This window comes from Ursus maritimus, unplaced genomic scaffold (genome assembly GCF_017311325.1).
Source record: "Ursus maritimus isolate PB19 unplaced genomic scaffold, ASM1731132v1 scaffold_24, whole genome shotgun sequence".
NCBI classification, from domain to species: domain Eukaryota; kingdom Metazoa; phylum Chordata; class Mammalia; order Carnivora; family Ursidae; genus Ursus; species Ursus maritimus.
In genome coordinates, this window is record NW_024424897.1 from 19,795,627 (window position 1) to 19,812,102 (window position 16,476).

At 46.8% G+C, this 16,476-nt stretch overlaps 1 protein-coding gene across 4 annotated transcripts in view; it reads left to right on the forward strand.

Moving 5' to 3' along the window:
- Positions 1-16,299, forward strand: part of STAT3 (signal transducer and activator of transcription 3) — a 98,896-nt gene extending 82,597 nt beyond the window's left edge. Inside the window, exons 11-24 of one of the 4 annotated variants that reach the window (XM_040640602.1) lie at positions 510-569; positions 4,095-4,124; positions 4,224-4,317; positions 4,428-4,475; positions 6,499-6,582; positions 7,650-7,748; positions 7,848-7,983; positions 8,770-8,822; positions 9,053-9,147; positions 9,267-9,406; positions 9,915-10,127; positions 13,083-13,125; positions 13,459-13,521; positions 14,205-16,299. In XM_040640602.1, coding sequence (XP_040496536.1) covers positions 510-569; positions 4,095-4,124; positions 4,224-4,317; positions 4,428-4,475; positions 6,499-6,582; positions 7,650-7,748; positions 7,848-7,983; positions 8,770-8,822; positions 9,053-9,147; positions 9,267-9,406; positions 9,915-10,127; positions 13,083-13,125; positions 13,459-13,483 — 1,120 coding nt within the window. In that variant the 3' untranslated portion in view covers positions 13,484-13,521; positions 14,205-16,299. Of the gene's footprint in view, positions 1-509; positions 570-4,094; positions 4,125-4,223; positions 4,318-4,427; positions 4,476-6,498; positions 6,583-7,649; positions 7,749-7,847; positions 7,984-8,769; positions 8,823-9,052; positions 9,148-9,266; positions 9,407-9,914; positions 10,128-13,082; positions 13,126-13,408; positions 13,522-14,204 lie in introns of all 4 variants that reach the window. The other 3 variants (XM_040640603.1, XM_040640600.1, XM_040640601.1) reach the window with 3 other exon arrangements.
- The last annotated feature ends 177 nt before the right edge of the window (positions 16,300-16,476 follow it).

Here is a 16,476-nt window from a genome sequence, read left to right on the forward strand (position 1 = left end):
AGAGTAAGGCTTCGAGACATAGAAGCTAAAAGGCCGTGGAGCGGGTGGGTGGTGGGCCTTGCAAGGTGGGATGTGACTTTCACACCCAAGTCAGAACAGGTATGTTGAGGTTTGCCCTTCTGCAGTGAAATTTCCCTCTTCAGAAAGTTGGTGTTAGGTTTCAGGTTTAACAGAAAGAATACCAGCTGCCTGTAATATTTCTCATGAAACGACTTTTATTATCCTTTTGTGAATCTCTCACAACTTTGTCAAGTTCAAGGTTCTTAGGCTTTCTTTCAGTACCTCTTGCCCCGAAGGGGTGATACTTAGCATAAGGTCAAAGCCACACTAGCAGGAAGAGGAGTTTGGGATTGTGCTTTTTTCACCTTTTAGATATGAAGGGTTGTGAATTTTATATTCCTTCAAGTAGGAGTTGCTTGGGGGAGGGAGCCTACTGACTTTTTTTTCTTTTTAACTGATATTATTTTCTTTACTCAAAGACTTTTCCCCCCCCCTTTTTTTTGAAATAGATTGCTGGTCAAATTCCCTGAGTTAAATTATCAGCTTAAAATTAAAGTGTGCATTGACAAGTAAGTACTATGTATCTTAGCTCTTTTTTTCTTTTTTTCAAATGAGAGACAGAAATGAGAACTTGGACAGATATCATGTGAACACAGAGACTTTATCTCCATTTAGGGATCTTCATTTTTTGAACAGAAGTTTCCAGAAGTCTTGCAGTGCATTGTCATTTACATGCCTGAATGAAACCACAAAGCTGGTGGTACAGATATGAGTTGTGATTGCTGTTGTGTCCCCCTTTTTCTTCAATTTTTTACCTATAAATGTCATTTATGCATATCATATAAAATCCTGACTCTATGGGAAAAATTGATGCTTTGTATTGTTCCACACTTCACCACATAATGGAATACATAATTTTCAAAATTTGACTGTATTTTTCAAAAATTAAATGCACATACCCTTTGAAGAGATTTGAAAAAAGAACATTATCCTTAATTTTTGGGTGATATAAGAATCTGGAAATTATGAGAATGAACTGGAAAATAATTACTAATGAAATAAGGAACTTAAGGAAGGTGGTAGGTTTAATAAATAAATAAAATAAAAATTAATAACTTCAACTATATAATAGCATTAACCAGTCAGAAATTATAATAGAAAAAATGATTTCACAATAAGCAACAAAATTAAAAAATATATATTGTGATAAACTTAACAGAAATGTTTAAGATCTATTTGAAGAAAATGATGAAATCTTATGAGGAAGGGATATTGTAAAAAGTGATAAAATGAATCATATTCCTGGATTGCAGACTTTTATTATAAAAATGTTGATTCTTCTCAGTTAACGTGGCACCAAGCAAAACGCAAATAGAATTTCTTGAACTCTTGACTTGCTCTTCAAGTTGTAGCTTAGATGAGAAAAATAAGCAAGGATAGTTTTTTTGTTTGTTTTTTGTTTTCAGATTTTATTTATTTATTTGAGAGAGAGAGAGCATGAGCAGGGAGAGAAGCAGAGGAAGAGGGAGAAGCAGACTCCCTGCTGAGCTGGGAGCATGATGGGGGGCTCGATCCCAGGACCCCAGGATCATGACCCGAGCCAAAGGCAGATGCTTAACTGACTAGTCACCCAGGCGCCCCACAAAGATAGTTAAAAAAAAAAAAAAGATGTATGTATTTATCTTTAATTATGTTAAAAATTTTTAACATAAAATTTACCATCTTAATCATTTTTAAGTGTATGGTGTTACATATATTCACATCGTTGTGCAACAGATCTCCAGAACTTCTTCATCTTGCAACATGGAAACTTTACATCCATTGAACAAGTCCCCGTTTCCCTATCCTCCCAGCCCCTGGCAACCACCATTCCACTTTCGAAAAAAAAATTTCAATGAATAAAAAGAAATGGGAGCGGTGTGGGAAGATGCCCTGCCAGGTACTAAAATGTAAAGTTTCAGTTACTAAATGAGTGTGTTACTAGGGCAGGAATAAACTGATTGATCACTGAAACAAAATCTTGAGTCCAGAAATAGACTTCAAGTTTATATAAAGAATTAATATATGTTTTAAATGATATCTCAAATCAGTGAGTAAAGGATGGCTTTTTCAAGAAGTAGTTTTGGGAAAACCTGCTATTGGGGAGGATTTGAATGAGAAACTCGAGTTTTACTCTTTGCTAACCATCAGATGTATCTATATGTTTAAACTCATGTATCTTAAAAACGTAGGTGAATGTATATATAATATAATGATGGTAAAATCGCAAAATGCTAAAAACACTTTGGAAAAGAATTGGGCAGTTTCTTACGAAGTTGAACATGCACCTACCCTAGGAGCCTACCATTCCACTCCGAGGATTAACCCAAGAGAAATGAAAGTATATATCCACACAGAGGGCTGTACACAAATGCCCATTAATAGGTGAATGAATAAACAATTTGTGGCATATCTGTAAGTGTATGCTCTGTGCTGATGGCACTTACTAATTGGTGGTATATCTATAAATGGAATATCACTTACCAATAAAGAGGAATGAGCTACTGATACTTGCAACACATAAGAAATCTCAAAATAATTACGCTTAGTGAAAGAAGCCAAACCAAGAAAGAGTTGTACTTTAGTTTCCATTTATATAGAATTCTAGAAATGAAAATGAATCTCTGGTGACGGAAACCAGATCAGTGGTTGCCTGGGGACAGAAGTGGGGTGGAGTGTGGGATTCGGGAATGGATTACAAACGGGCCTGGGGAAACTATGGGGATGATGGGTATGTTCATTATCTGGTTTGTGCTGATGGTTTCACAAGTATGTGTAGCCTGTATACCTATGTCAGACCTTATCCACATACATTTTCAACAGTGTACTTTATTGTTCATCAATTATAGATCAAAGCTGTAATACAAAAAAAAATTTTTTTTTTCTAAAAAGGAAATCTAGAGGGGTGCCTGGGTGGCTCAGTCAGTTAAGCGTCTGCCTCTGGCTCAGGTCATGATCCCAGGGTCCTGGGATCAAGCCCCGTGTCAGGCTCCCTGCTCAGCAGGGAGTCTGCTTCTCTCTCCCTCTCCCTCTCCCTCTGCCCCTCCTCCCTGCTCGTCTTCCCTCTCTCTCTCTCTCTCTCTCAAATAAAAATCTTAAAAAAAATAAAAAGGAAATCTAGATTAAATGTGAGGGAGAATTTCCTGGTAACAAGGACTCTTAAGTTTTAAAATGTGATATATAGAAAGATACCTTCTGAATGGTTTAAAATTTGATCAGTTTTAATCTGTAAACCCACACAAAATGTTTGATTTAATAAGTAGTAGCTATTATTAGTACATACATAGCCATGGAGAAGCACTTTTAAAACAGTACTTAATAAAAAAATAAAAGACTGAGAAATATGACTGTATAAAAACTATATACTCAGACATGTAGAGCTGAAAGTGCACCCACTGGGGGGACTGTTTCTGGCTAATATCAAATGGGATGATCTGAGTTGCAGGTAATAATAAACCTTTACAGAGAACCCAGTGTGCCTTAAATAATAAGGAAATTTGCATCCTAGTGTAACTGGAAATGCAGAATTAGGGCAAGTTCCTGACAGTGAGATTAGTGACTCACTTATGTCACCCAGGACCCAGAATCTTCTCTCTGCCTTTGTGAGATTCCCTTCTGAGTTCCTGTATGGTTGCTTGTGGTAGTTAAGGCCCCATGCTTCCTTGCTCGTATTGAGTTGAAGCTGTGGAAAATAAATCCAGCCTGGGTTGTAGTTCCTTCCCAGTCTGAGTGAGACAGTGTAAGTCATGTCCTCACCCCCAGGACCACTGCGCTGTGGGCACGCTGTGCTCTGATGTCCTTAACTATCGGGATCCCCTGGAGGTGGGGATGGGAGGGATACTTGAGCAGAACCAAGGGTCTGTTGGGAAGGGGGAGTTGATGCTGTTGGGAAGGGGTAGGTATGTGAGGGTTGGCATATGTCACATATAAAATGTAATTGCATCGTTTACAGAAATTCCCAGGAGAACAGTGGTTTTTCCAGCAGAGTAAATTACAGGTATTTTTCGAAGAAACACGGGGCCAGTTTTATTAACACCAGTTTATATTCTTAACAGAGACTCCGGGGATGTTGCAGCCCTCAGAGGGTAAGTTCAGCCTAGAGGCTTCCTTTTGATCTGTTTAATCTGACTTTGTCCTCTGGCTACCCAGTCACCTGTGTGGTTGGTTTTTCTGCTGTGATTCAGATCCCGGAAATTTAACATTCTGGGCACAAACACAAAAGTGATGAACATGGAAGAGTCCAACAACGGCAGCCTGTCTGCAGAATTCAAACACCTGGTATGAGGGGGGAGCCTGGGTCCCCATCTCCAAGGGCGTCTGGTAGAGGGAGAAAGAGGTTGGTGGTGGGGAGCCTCACGTGACACAGGTGCTCCCTGCTTTTCTTACAGACCCTGAGAGAGCAAAGATGTGGTAACGGGGGCCGAGCCAATTGTGACGTAAGTTTTATTGGGGATGAAAGCCAACTTCGGAGGGTTTTCTTTGATGGGGAGAGAGCAAGAGCCTTCTTATTGCCCAGAATTAGAGACACCAACCTGTGGTTAAGCTGTAGTCATACAGAAAAATCACCACAGGTCAGAATGACACGGTCAGAAGTCACATCTGCTCTGGAGTTCTCCGGCTTGGAGCATTTCCCTGATTGTCCCGGGAGTTGGCGGGAGTTGGCGGGAGTTGGCTCATCTTTAGGGAGGAGTGGAAAGTCCCTGGCTGACTTAACCCACACCCATTTAGTAGAAAAGAAGCTTTCCACCTTGCCTGGGGCTTTCCAGATTCCCCTTCCAGCTTCTGCCAGCTGAGGCTGCTTGGCTTCATTTTTGGTGACCTGTTTTTCTCACTGTGGTGGCATCGAAGATTGTAATAAGTTGGAGTTAAACATCTAAGAAGAAAAAGAATAAAACCTGTCCCCCCTGTTGCCCTTATTGTCTCCCTCCCTCTGATTCAGATTATTGAATGCTTAGTGTCAAGAATAAACTTAAAAAAAAAAAAAAAAAAGGTAAAGGTGACCAAAAACTAGGTTTCAATCTTCGGAAAAGATTGTGACACCCTGTTCTTTTTCTAGTGTTTATGCCCTGAGCCAGTCTTCCCTCTTCTCTTAAATGTAGCAGACCTTAAACAAACAAACAAACAAACAAACAAAAACTCCTGAATTTATAGTACTTGACTATAAAGCGTGAAGTACAACATAGAAAAATGTGTGCGGCATATTCGTTTAGAAAAAGCAAGATGGCGGGGCGCCTGGCTGACTCAGTGGGTAGAGCGTGTGACTCTTGATCTCAGGATTGTGAATTCAAGCCCCACACTGCGTGTGGAACCTACTTTAAAAAAAAAAAGGAAAAAAGCAAGATGAAAAATAATTTGAGTAGTATATTATTACATTTGTTTAAAAAGCGTATGTACTACACTGTTTTTTGTCTCTTCGTGTATGAATTCCAAAGTTCTCAAGGAATATATGCCAGTGTTTATGTAGTTATGCTGCTGTTGGTACCCAAGACTACTCTATACTATCTCTGTAATATTTGCAATTTAAACTGAACATTTATTATTTTTATAGTTAGAAAAAGAAGTGTTTTAAAAATGAATTGGAATTGTGTTTCTGAGAATTCATTGGGAAGTCTTACTGAAAATAAGGTTGCTGATTGCTGGTGGGAGTATAAATTGTTGCTTCAGAAAACAATTTGGCATTATAAAAAATGAACGTACCCTCTAAACCAGCAGTGCCACTCCCAGGATTTAACAATAGAGACATCTTTGTACATATGTGCCAGGAGACATGTACAAAATGTCACGGCAGCCTGATGGCAAGTCCTGAATATAGCCCACCATCACCACTGGAGGAGCTAGAAGATTTGCGGTAGAGTCCTGTGACGGAATAGTATGTAGCTGTGAAAATGAATAACCGGCAGATTCACACAACCATGGGCGCAAAAAGCGAGGCGCTCAAAACCGAGTCACCCCAGTACGTAGGGTATGGTTCCATACGTATAAGGTTCACAAACATCCAAAACTATACAGTGCCTCCATTGTTTAAAGATGTAAGTATGGTAAAGCCATAAAGAAAAGCTAGGAAATGATAAACCCGAAGACAAACTAGCAGTTAGATCCGAGGGAGCAGGGACAGGGATGGGAGTGGGGAAGGGCACCCTGGGAATCTCAGTGGTAACGGGCTTTTCCTTAAGCTGGGTAATAGGTACAGGTGTTCAGTGTTTTGTTGTTCTTTGTGCCTTACCCATTTTATAAATAACCCCTTGGGTCTGTCATATTACAATAAAACCAGTAAAAGATGAGGTTGAAGATCGTAGCACTTGGAGTTGAAGAGAGCGGGTGCTCAGGGTTGCGTCCCTGGCAGCGTGTCCGTGGCCTCCTGGGGGACCACCCTTCTTGCTGCAGCGTGGCTGGGGTATGTCACTCTCTTCAGCTATGGCGTTTAGTGTCCGGGGCCGTTCTCTCTTCTTGTTATTGTAGGCCTCCCTGATTGTCACCGAGGAGCTGCACCTGATCACTTTTGAGACCGAGGTGTATCACCAAGGCCTCAAGATCGACCTTGAGGTGAGTTCTGCCACAGAGTCGGGACAGGGCTGCATGGAGGGGTGATTCGGGACAAGAACATCTAGTTGGGATTTTTTCTACAGAAGGTAGAGTGATGACTCTGCTCAGGACGGTGTTGATAATTTGCTTGTTTTTCTCCGAAAACTCCAGAGTATCCCAGCTGAGAGTAGAGTCTTGCTTGAGTGCTTGGAAGATGCCCGTACAGTTGACCATTGAACCACACAGGGGTTAGGGACGCCAACCCCCTGCCCAGTTGAAAATCTGTGTGTAACTTTTGACTGCCCCCAAATTTAACAACTTAGAGCCTGTCGTTGACTGGAAGCCTTCCTGATAACATAGCCTGTTAACACGTATTTTGTATGTTATATGTTTTATATATCATATTCTTACAATAAAGCTAGAGAAAAGATGATGTTGCTAAGAAAATCATGAGAGTAGATATGTTTACAGTACTATAGCCTGTTTATAAAAAAAAATCATCCACGTATAAATGGACCCATGCAGTTCAAACCCACGTTGGTCAAGGGTCAACTATAAAGTCGGCTTTCAGCAAACTCGACGTGAAAATCTGTATTTAGAAATTAGGTAACTAGTCGACTTTATAAAGTTTGGGCAAAATAGTCTTTAGACAGCTAGTGTTTTGAGTGTACAGGAAATCATGGCATTTGCACTCTCTTTTACCAACTTTCTTGATCTTTAAGTTAAAGACAGAGCTGAAAAAAGCAAGAATCTTTGTCTTTGACTCCTGGGACCTCTCTGTTTAATGGGTAGATACAGCTGCAGTTCTCAGACCTTCCAGGTTTTATAAATGGGGAATCTGGGGGCTGGGAGTCCAGCTTTGAACAAGTCAGATTTTCAAGTTCCTGGTTGTGCCCTGTGGCCCATGTTTGGCATATTCTCTCCACTCTGGGTGTTGAGCCGACTCAGCCACGTTTTCCCCCAAAAGTTGGCAGTAGGTGTGGTTCACGGCACGTCCTTTTATTCCAAAACCTGCAGGTATGGCTGAAGAGATGTTCGATGCTGTGAGGGCCCTCTGCCCCCCAGCTCATTCCCCACTTTCTCCACAGACCCACTCCTTGCCGGTCGTGGTGATCTCCAACATCTGTCAGATGCCAAATGCCTGGGCATCGATCCTGTGGTATAACATGCTGACCAACAACCCCAAGGTAGGCGCCCGTCCCCTGGAGGCTGCTGTTGTGGTCCCTCGTGTGGGTCCTCAGGCACCACTGTCTCATCTCAATGAGCAACTGTGTCATTTTCGATAGAACGTGAACTTCTTCACCAAGCCCCCGATTGGCACCTGGGATCAAGTGGCCGAGGTGCTGAGCTGGCAGTTCTCCTCCACCACGAAGCGAGGGCTGAGCATCGAGCAGTTGACTACGCTGGCAGAGAAACTCTTAGGTCAGCCTTTTCCCTCTTTTGCCTGCTGCCCTCCTCAGAAAAGGAATCTGGCCTGTGGGGCTGTTCATTCAGGAGAATTTGCTGAGCAAGGCTCCGTGCTGGGGCCCGAAGGCACGCGCTCCCGCAGTGGGAGGAGTGGGGGTGCCAGTGGGGTCGGGAGGCAGAGGAAGCTTGCCTCCTGCTGATCATTTCTGAGGTGGGGGGCAGGTGTCTTTTCTCGTGGTGGCTGCACCCCTCACCCTTCCAGAGCACGACTTTGACCTTAGGAAGAGATTTGTTGAAGTGCGTGTTCGAAGGCAGAGGTAAAAAGCTTGACATCCCTGTCCGTTTCTTCAGTAAATCGGAGGCTTTTTATTTTTTTCTCCTGAAAAAAAATTTTAGTACACTAGGTTACCTGCTACCTAGACTGTAAGGAGCTTTATCCTGCGCTGTCCCCAGACGTGGGGACACTAACACTTTCAGCTTGGTCGTGTGTGCTGCTGGTCCCCAGGCCACCACGCAAGACGAGGCGGAGGCGGTGGGGGGAGGGGTAGAGACTTGATATGTCACCCACCACGTCCTCTAGGCTAAACAACACCCCGGGTGATCAGATGCTGGCGTTTCGTGAGGGTGGGTGTGTGGCTGTGCGTGTGTGTGCACGCACGCAGCGGTGGGAACCTTCAAACACAGGAAAGCCAATGGTTTCTCGGCCCATCGTGGGACAGATGTGTATGAATGTGTGTTCTAAGAAATGAGGCCTTGATTCAAAGCTGAAAATTACACTGTTTTATTCTTTTTTTCCTGTAGGACCTGGTGTGAACTATTCAGGGTGTCAGATTACGTGGGCTAAATTTTGCAAAGTAAGCCATCTTGTTAAATCCTCATGGGAGTGGGAGTGTGGGAGGGAATGCTCACCTGTGGGGTTGTCTTGGATGGTACTGGGCTTGAAGGCTGAAGACTTATGGTCTCACGGCCAGTAGGACCTACGTACCTGAGGGTAGATGGGCTTGGGGATTTTGGTGGCATCGTGCCCCGAGAGAGGAAAAGTCCGGGAGGGTAGACTTGGCTTTCGCATTATTCTTTTCTTCAGGAAAACATGGCTGGCAAAGGCTTCTCCTTCTGGGTTTGGCTAGACAATATCATTGACCTTGTGAAAAAGTACATCCTGGCTCTTTGGAATGAAGGGTAGGTTGAAGCTCTTGTGTCTGGCGGAGTGCACGTGTGGAACCAGTCGCCTGCTCTCTCAGCAGGCCAGTGGTGGGGACCCTGTCAGCCCAGATCTTGTCGCTCTTCTTTGGCTCCAGGTACATAATGGGTTTTATCAGTAAGGAGCGAGAGCGGGCCATCTTGAGTACCAAGCCCCCAGGCACCTTCCTGCTACGGTTCAGTGAAAGCAGCAAAGAAGGAGGTGTCACCTTCACTTGGGTGGAGAAGGACATCAGCGGTAAGTTGGACTCTTGGTCACCCCACCTGGTGGCAGTTGCTGCCGCCGCCACAGCTCCTACTAGTTTCAAGCACCCACTGCCCCCTAGTGGGCAAAGATGGCTTCGCACACCCCTGCCTTCTATAATAACACTTTTCAGTGACTTCTTTTCTGCAAATTCTTTCAGCTGGAGGATTGTTTGCCAGTTTTGTTTTGCTTGCTTCGGGGGCTAATATATGCCTAGGAATTTGCAATTTAAATCTCTTTCTTCATCTCCTTTCTTACCTAACCTGTTAATATATCTTACGCAAGTCGTTATTCAGGTATATTGCCCGTGACCCAACTGGGTAGCCTGTCCAGAAGCCAGCTGAAGATTTCCACAGTGCCACTAGACTGGACAGGATATTCAGGCCTCAGGAGCTGGGTTGGCATAAGTCTTTCCCTTTCAAGGAAAGATAAATCAGGTCGTTTTCTCTGAGATTACCTGGTCAGGGGTTCCCTTATCTTCCCTTACAATATCCCATGACAGGTAAGACCCAGATCCAGTCGGTGGAACCATATACCAAGCAGCAGCTGAACAACATGTCGTTTGCTGAAATCATCATGGGCTATAAGATCATGGATGCCACCAACATCCTGGTGTCTCCGCTGGTCTATCTCTACCCCGACATTCCTAAGGAGGAGGCATTTGGAAAGTACTGTCGCCCAGAGAGCCAGGAGCATCCTGAAGCTGACCCAGGTAGTTGTTGATTTTCCGTGTCGGGCGTTTAATTCTGGGGAAAAACGGGGGCAATTGCAGGATCCCTGGGGGACAGACAGGTACATGCCCTAAGGGCCTGGTGATCTTTTATTCCTCTTTATGGGAAAGAACTTTGTAGTGGGTGCTTTGGGGGATGACTAATGGGGTTGGAGAGAGGAGAGGAGTCGGAGTCACTTGTCCCTGCCCCACAGGAAACCTGCCAGGCTAAAGGGAGAAATAGCACACACACACTCACCCCACATCTAGAATGCTGCCGAGAGAGCGAGGACAGGATGTCCAGCCAGCACAGCGCTTCTTACACGGTAGCTGCTGGGAGGTTTGCGACGCAGACTTAAGTCTCGTGTGTTTCCTTTTCCCCGTCACTGAATAATGTGAGCAGTGTCATGTGGGATGGAGAAAGGCTTTCTGGAGGAAATGAGTGTTAGCAGCACGGGAAGGCGGTTTACGAGCAGAGGTGGGGGAGCGGTGATCAAGGGCGAACCTGTAACCTGTGGGAGGGCTCTTGGGCTCCGGATGGGATTTAGAGCACGCAGCCCTTGAAATAAGCGATTGTGTCACGTGCCAGAGCACAGGTGTTTCTCTAAGTCTGTAGACATTGTTTCACAGTAAGCCTGTAACCACCAGCGTTGTCATCAGTGTGGATGGGCGGCCCCGCTGGTCTGTCCCATCCCCATTTGCTGCCTTGGGTCTCTGGGTTCTTCTCCATCCGAGTCCTGAGGGGGAGCCTATAATTTGCCGTTCTTTGTTTTTACCTAACGTCCCCTCATTGGAGAGCCAGCAGGGGGCTCTTTAAAGCGATCCTTTGAGGGTAGCTTCCCTACCCCAGTTGCTTTTGGAAAAAAAAAAAACGGCAAAGACCTCACACTAGCGCGCACACACACCTCTTCCTAGGAATCCCCTCTGAGGAATTTCTTGGGATGGGGGAAGACTGGGACTTGGAAGAGGGCATTTGAGTTGCTTGCTAATTGACTTTCCTCTTTCCTTTGTTCTGGTGTTGGGTTTTGTTCACGCTATGGAAGAGCTAACTCTCACTTCCTGTCTGCTACTTATCTGGCTTTCCAGCTGTGCTTCAGTTGGGAGATGTGTTTATCAGCCCTGACCGCTACCCTTTGTTCCTCCTGCAGGGGACATTTAGGCCCACGTGCTCGTCCTTTGGCTCATTTTGCTTTCATGATCCGTGTTCCCAGTCTGAGGCCAGGCCCTCCGTTATCATCCGCCATCCTGTGTGACCGGGAGGCAAGGTCCTTTCCTGCCTGGAGTCACCAGTGTTTTCTCGGGGGGCAAGACCCCAGGCAGGAGAAAGGAACTAATGACTGGAGTGCTTTGCCAGCCTCCTGGGGAGGCGAGTATAAGCAGTGGACACGGAGGGGCTTGGCGTGTCGGGAGCATGATGATGGAGTGGGCCGAGTGCTGGGGGTGTCCCTGCATTCAAGTGGGCCTCCTCCAAGAGACGGATCTGTGCCCATTTCCTCTTGTTCTCCATCATGAAAGTATTTCTGTCCCCAGGGATAGATCGATCATCTTCCCAGGACTCTCCCTTCCTCCTTACTTTTCCACCAGACCCCACACAGGATTTCTTGACTGCTTGAGGGAGAGAGTCCTCTCTTAGAAAGGATAACCCCCTTCCCGTACAAATTGGATGAAGTGTGTTGACAGCCTCACACAGCCATAGCTGTACTTTCAGTCTTGGTTCTCCTTTGTTTCTGCTCTTGCCGAATCTCAGCTGAAGCTAGTTTTCTCAGCTACCTGATCACTGGGGAACTAAATCCTTCTCTGTCCGGGATGCCGGCTGCCCTCAGGTCTGTGCCACACTGGGTTTATGACACCAGAACCCTCTCTGGGGAGCGTCTTTGGTTTCGGCTCCATGTGAATCCATTTCTTGGCCCCAAATAACCTTGGATGGCAGTCTGAGGACCCCCGACAATGCCTTTTCTCAGATTGTCAGATTTTCTGATTCCTTGGTCTCTCTATAAACCTCAGGCTTGATAACTATGTTTCTCTTGGCCCACCCCACCCTGCCCCACACCTCCTAAGTGATTTGTTCACCGGACTCCCCCACAATTCATGCCAGTGTCTCCAAGGCTCCTCGACCTCTTGGTGTAAACATTTAACACCTAAAATTCATTTATTCCAATCTTCACATTTCTAACTATGGACGAAGAATTATAAATGACCGAGATGGGCACCCCTCTCTTCCCCCTCTCTCTCAGTGTAGAAAGTGCTTTGCTTCGGGTATCTTAGCCGTGGAAGACATAGCGAGGCCCAGGCCTCCCGTCTTCAGTCCAGAGTGATGGTCCTGCCACTCCAGGCGGCCTCCCTTCATAGAGAGGCTACTTCTTATGTGATGTCGCTATCCACCTGGGGAGTTACTAATACGGCTCCCCTAAAAAGTAGTAGAGGCAGATGAATGTCCGTAGGAATGAAAAGTGTGACTCTGGGCCTCGGAACAGCATGAGCAATTTCCACATTCTCTTAGAGGCTTGGTGACTTTGGCGTCTGAGCAGGACTGTGGTGTGTCGGAGCCCAGGCCGCGTTGGCTCCGTTCCTTCATGCAGAGAAGTCGTAGCCAAGACATTCGGCCAGGCCAGAACACAGTCCTCAGACCACATGCAGGCAGCTCAGTGCTCACCTCATCTGGGGGAAGAACGAACAAGGCGGGCATTGGTCTAGGCTCAGGTGGGACCAGGGTGTGCTGAAAAGTCTCTGCAGGCCAGGAAAGCTTTATGGAAAGAGTTGACCTGTCACACTGCAAGCGCCCCGCACGCCCAGTGGTACAGGGGGGTGGGGGGGCAGCCCTGAGGGGAGATGGGGCTTCAAAGGGACCTGTGCTCCACGATGGAGTGAGGTGCACGTCAGCACCGATGAGGCAGCCGGCTGCCTCCTGCCCTCTGCCCACAGTGGGGTCACAATTAGTAAGCCCCAGTTTTCTCTTCCCAGGTGCTGCCCCGTACCTGAAGACCAAGTTTATCTGTGTGACACCGTAAGTGGCTTCCCTTCTCAATTTGGCCTTCATTTCTGGTGTCCTCAGTTCTCCTGGGAGTAGGACACTGGGTGAGAGCTACCCTGTGAAGGGCCGGCACGCCCTGGGCTCTGTGTAGTACTCAAAGTGACCTTGTGCGTTTAAAAAGCTTGAGCTTTTATTTTTCTGTTGGAGACCAGAGTTTGATGGCTTGTGTGTGTGTGTTTTGTTCTTTTTTTTTTTTTCTCCATTGTGTCTTGTCAACCCGGCCCTTTCCCCTCCTGCTGCTCCCCATTTCCTACAGAACGACGTGCAGCAATACCATTGACCTGCCGATGTCCCCCCGCACTTTAGATTCATTGATGCAGTTTGGAAATAATGGTGAAGGTGCTGAGCCCTCAGCAGGAGGGCAGTTCGGTGAGTGAGTGGTGACAGACCTTGTCCTTAGGACGGAAGGCAGCCCCCTTTGTGTGCCGTGCACCGAGCTGAGAGCTCGCCCTGTGGGATTGGTAGAAAGTTCTAGAGCAGTGCTAGCACCTCCCTTAGAAACCAAATGTGCACCACGCCTGTAAGTGTGAGTTTTCTAGCAGCCACATGAAAAACAGCAATAAGAAACAAGTGAGGTTAACGTTAATAATATATTTTTCTGTAACCCAATAAATCCCCAATACTAGCATTTTAACACATAAGGAAAAGTTAATGAGGTTTTTTTTTTTTTTTTTTTTTTTTGTACTAAGTCTCTGAAACCTGCCGGGCATTGTGCGGCTACAGCCCGTCTCGAGCGGGACTAGCCACACTTTGCTGCTCAGTGCGCCCGTGGCTCCAGGCTGCCACATGCGGCAGGACAGCCTTCGATCTTTCCACGTGGACAGTTGGGAACGAGTTAAGGGAGGAAGGGGACTGAGCCCTTCCAGAAGACCAGACCCTCTAGGGAGGAGAGTAAATCTGGAGTATCCGACCCTGTCTTGGCCATACGGGGCAAGGACACTGGATGGCAGTGGTGGCTGAGCCTCTGTCCCCCCGAGGGCTGCGGGAGTGCCCCTTGCCGGCTGTCGTCGGACTCAGGCCCCTGAACGAGCTCTCCCGCTCTGTCCCCCCAGAGTCCCTCACGTTCGACATGGAGTTGACCTCGGAGTGCGCTACCTCCCCGATGTGAGGAGCGGCGGGCTGAGGCTGCAGAGCGAGGACGGAGGCACCTACCTGTGATCCACCACCCCTTACACAGCCAACCCCCAGATCGTCTGAGACCCCTCGGACTTTGTGCTTCCAGATTTTTTTTTTAATCTCCTACTTCTGCTATCTTTGAGCAATCTGGGCACTTTTTAAAAATAGAGAAATGAGTGAACGTGGGTGATACGCTTTTACCTAAATGCAAATACGAATGTGTTCTCTGAGACTGTGACCGGGGGATGTGGAAGGGGTGGCAAGAGGGAGAAAAAGGAAATGTTCTGGTCTTTTCTTGCTCCCCGGCCCTCCTTTCTCAGCAGCTCGCGTTGTCCTTAGACAAGTGCCTCCTCTTGCCTGCGCACCCCTCTGCCTGTCTCTGTAAGCTCACGCCGCAGGCTGCCTCCAGCTACATGACTCCTGGCATTGCACTTTTAACCTTGCTAACAACCAAATAGAAGATAGGACTTTCACAGCCCCTAGGTTTCTTTTTAAATTTAAAAAAAAAAAATTAAAGGGCAAAAAAACACTGTATCGGCATAGCCTTTTCTGTATTTAAGACAACTCAGTCAGTAGCCTTCTTGGTGCTTTAGGCATTCAGCTTTCTTCAGGCTGATAATTTATAGAAATCCTGAAATGGGCTTCAGATCCAACCCTTAAAAGACATCTGAAGCCGTGGCTTGGCCTTTGGTTATGAAATAGGAAGGTTGAAGGACAACCTAAACATCCTAGACATTTTTTAATAAACAGAGTTTTTATTTTCCCCTTTAATGTGTTGGCCAGTTAGTAGGTAAGGCTGGGCAGAGGCGTGCTTACCACCTGTGTCGTGTTCCCCCCCCCCCGCCCCCGCCGTCTCCCTGCACTTCTGCTCCTGTTCCAGAGCCTGGGTTGTTCCTGTGGGTGCCTTATAAGGGATGGGGTGATCCTTCCTTCCTCCCTGTCCACCTGACCCCCCTTGTGTAGGGCTCCTTCCGGTGTCCAAAGGTCCCCTGTTCTGTTTGCTTTGGGAATCCTGGAATAAGAAGGCGAGAGTTACAGGTGGAACACGATAGACTGTGTGGCCCCAGCCAAGGGTCTAGTTGAGCTCAGGGAATACGGTTCATATCCCGGTTTCTTGGTGATTTCCCGCGGCACCTCTAATCACCTCTTCCCTTGGTTAACCCAGGGGCAGAGGCTTACTGATAAACTCGAGGTCTATCCCTTGTGTGAGGGAGCGTACGCCCTGGCCTCCCCCCAGTGCTGGTGACCATCTCCTCCCCCCCTGGGGCCTCCCAGATGAGGCAGAACAATTCCCATTTACTCTGCATTTCAGAACACTTGGTGGTCTCCAATATTTGGGCCGCCTCTGACCTGGAGGCCCGACTAGATTGGGTGGTCCAGGACCACCTTATCTCAGTCGGTCAGAGTTTCTGTGGAGTGCTGTTTGTTTTACCAGTCCTCAGCAGGTTCAGAATTAAGAGGATGAGGACCTTCTCTCCAAGACAAACAGGGGTTGCGCTTGGCCATCCCTGTCCTTCGGCCTAGAAACGGTTGGTAGGTAGTACAGAGCTCTCCCTTCTCCAGCAACACTCTTCACTTCATAATAAGCTTAACTCAGAAACTGAGAGAAGATTTAGATCAGAGGAACCTGGGGCAAGGATCCAGGCTTCCCTGGTGCAGATATTGTAAAGTTCGTGGCTTTGAGGTAGCATGTGTATCTGGTTTTAACTCTGATTGTAGCAAAAGTTCTGAGAGGAGCCGAGACTTGTTCTGACCCCTCCCTTCAAGAATCGAGCCCTCCAGGACCTGCCCACTTTCTCTCCACCGTCTCCCCCTGCCCGTCCCCAGCCCAGCTGCGGGGTTCCCATAGTTGGCTCAGCCTGCCTGCACAGTGGTTTTGTCTGCTGCTGTCCTGGTCACCGTATCAAATTCCAATGTATACTTCATAGTGTAAAAATTTATATTATTGTGGGGTTTCGGTTTTTTGTTTTGTTTTTGTATATTGCTGTATCTACTTTAACTTCCAGAAATAAAAGTTATATAGGAACCATCTGAGGGCGTGGCAGCTCTGTCTCTGGCTGCTGGAGGCTCCCTTCCCCCCCACCCCGTCTTCAGTTCTGAGGGGCCCTTACCCACAGGCTGAGCCTGGCTCCTGACAGGAGGGGGGTGCCCCTGCTCCCAGGCTGCTCACCGGAGTGCAGCTCTGGGGCCCTGAGCAACCCCCCCCCC